At 47.8% G+C, this 2,360-nt stretch overlaps 1 protein-coding gene across 1 annotated transcript in view; it reads left to right on the forward strand.

The window, feature by feature from the left end:
* wdr59 (WD repeat domain 59) overlaps window positions 1–1,414 on the forward strand; it is a 29,658-nt gene extending 28,244 nt beyond the window's left edge. The window contains exons 25-26 of the mRNA XM_015392844.1: window positions 293–435; window positions 607–1,414. Of these exons, the coding sequence (XP_015248330.1) occupies window positions 293–435; window positions 607–842 (379 nt within the window). The 3' untranslated portion in view covers window positions 843–1,414. The remainder of the gene's footprint in view (window positions 1–292; window positions 436–606) is intronic.
* The last annotated feature ends 946 nt before the right edge of the window (window positions 1,415–2,360 follow it).

Consider the following 2,360-nt stretch of genomic DNA (forward strand, 5'->3'; position numbering starts at 1 on the left):
CCGATTCATCGATTTTTAAAATAATCGTTAGTTGCAGCCCTGGTTGAAACCTTGACCGGCCCGCCTTCAGCAGAACCCTAAACCCTTTAGAAAGGAAACGGTCTCCTTCCTGCAGCAGCTGTTTGGACTGAAGCACCGACCAGAACCAACCAGAACCCGGGTCGGTCCGTGTTTCATAGAACCTGCAGCTTCAGATGTTTGACGGTGGTTCGGTAAAATCGGTTAACGGCGCTTAGGAGCGGTTCTGTAGTGAAATCTCAGTGAGATGATGTCACTTCCTGTTCCCGCCCAGGCTGCTGGACCCGGCGTACACGCTGCAGTACGACGACTTCAAGAAGTGTTACGGCGAGATCCTGTACCGCTGGGGTCTGAGAGACAAGCGGGCCGACGTGCTGAAGTTCACCTCCAGCCCCCCAGAACCTCACAAAGGCATCGGTAGGTTCCCCTCACGGTTCACCGCAGGTCTGAAAGGCTTCTGCAGTTCTGCTCCTGGATCAGAAGGTCCGGTCAGTGGATCCAGTATTTCCAATCCAGGATCAGAACCTGCAGAACCGCTTCAGACGATGCTCCTGTTGTTCTGAACAGGCGGGCTTTGTGTGTCTGCAGAGTTCGGGGTGTACTGCTGCCACTGCCGCAGCCAGGCCCGCGGGACCCAGTGCGCCGTCTGCAAGCGGCTGACCTTCCAGTGCGCCGTCTGCCACGTGGCGGTCCGAGGATTGTCCAACTTCTGCCTGAGCTGCGGACACGGAGGTCACACCGCACACATGATGGACTGGTTCCGGCGCCGGGACGAGTGTCCGGCCGGCTGCGGCTGCCCCTGCCTGCTGCAGAGCACCTTCTAAGGCTCCGTCAGGACCGGCGGTCTGAAAGACCAGAACTACAGACGATCGGGTTTCACCTTTAATTCATTCAGATAGTGTCTTTTCCCCACAGTGGATCAAAACTGACACCGTTTCCACAGTGATGCTGGATGAAATTATGCAATAAAATCTCACGTTGGACCCAGTTCACAGACTTAAAACCTTAGAAGAAGAAATAAAGTTTTATTCATTATCAGAAAGGCCTCAGTATCATCAGAGCTGCATGAAGATGCTTTAAATCTAATGATTAAAATATTAAAACGAACAGAATGAGGATTACAGTCTAGGGGTAAACCGGAGAGAAGAGAGTTGCATTAATCAATATGGATCAGAACAAAAACAGAATGCAGGAAAAAAGGGACAAAGATAATGATTTATAGATGAAGGAACGTTAAATAGGTAAAGTTATTGATGTGGGAGGATGACACCCAGACTCTTCACCTGAGGAAACAAAAAAAAAGACAACGGAACTGTCAGATGGAAGACAGAAAATGTCAGCCTTGGAAAAAATCATTTGGTTCCTACCAGGAGGATCTCCGTTTAGTTCAATTTAGCTTAACAAAGTTAGAGGTGAAACAGGCTTTATTTTTAGTTAGGCAGGAGGTGAGGGGGGGGTTTGGGGTTAGGCGCACCAGATAAATAGACCTGAGTGTCATCCAGATAACATTTCAGAGGAATTTTACATTTCTGACATGTTTAAAATAATAATAAAAAGTAGGGGCCCCAGGACAGAGCCCTGAGGCATACCGATTTTTTTCTTAACTTGCTGCTACTTATCGGGTGAGGATTATTTTATTCTTCAAGGTATAGCGGAGGATTTTTGTGAATTTTTGAAAAGACCCGCCCTGCACATGCACAGCCATGTAGCCGCTTCTGAGGGAGAACGCCTGTTAAACGCGTGCGAGAGCGTGCATGGGCCCGTTTCTCCTCGTGCACACGCTGTTTAAAAGTTGCTGTTGGAGCTCCGCTGGTTGCCGCGGTCCACTCAACATCGGAATTTTTTAAAAAATTCTGCACTAAATCGGTAAGTGGTCCATATAGTGACGCTTTAAAGTATAATGTTTTCGCCTCAAATGATCTCAAAATTAATTTTTATTGAACAACAACAGAAAAGAGAACTTTTAACTCAATACTCTGAGCTCTGTGAGCGCTAACCTGGAAGCTGCTCCCGCCGCAGTGCATGCTGGGACAGCTGTCAGCCTGGAGGACGAACAAGTCTGCTCTGATGCATGCTGGGTAAAGAGGGAGGGGCAAGGACAAGATCATATCTGCCACGGCTGCCTGTGAGCTGCGTATAACACTATTTTTCTGCCTAATTGAAACTCTGCATCTATCACATCAACATATCATTTCCTCCTTTAATTGGACCTTGAAAAATAAAGTGGCAAAACTAGCCAGTTTCCTAGGGCCCCAAGTTCCTGGGGGCCCCATAAAACTTTGTTTACATGTATGGTTAACACACCTCATTACTCCATCCAGACAGCCCTTCATTTATTTATT

The sequence above is a fragment of the Cyprinodon variegatus genome, unplaced genomic scaffold (genome assembly GCF_000732505.1).
Source record: "Cyprinodon variegatus isolate N-32 unplaced genomic scaffold, C_variegatus-1.0 Scaffold609, whole genome shotgun sequence".
NCBI lineage: Eukaryota > Metazoa > Chordata > Actinopteri > Cyprinodontiformes > Cyprinodontidae > Cyprinodon > Cyprinodon variegatus.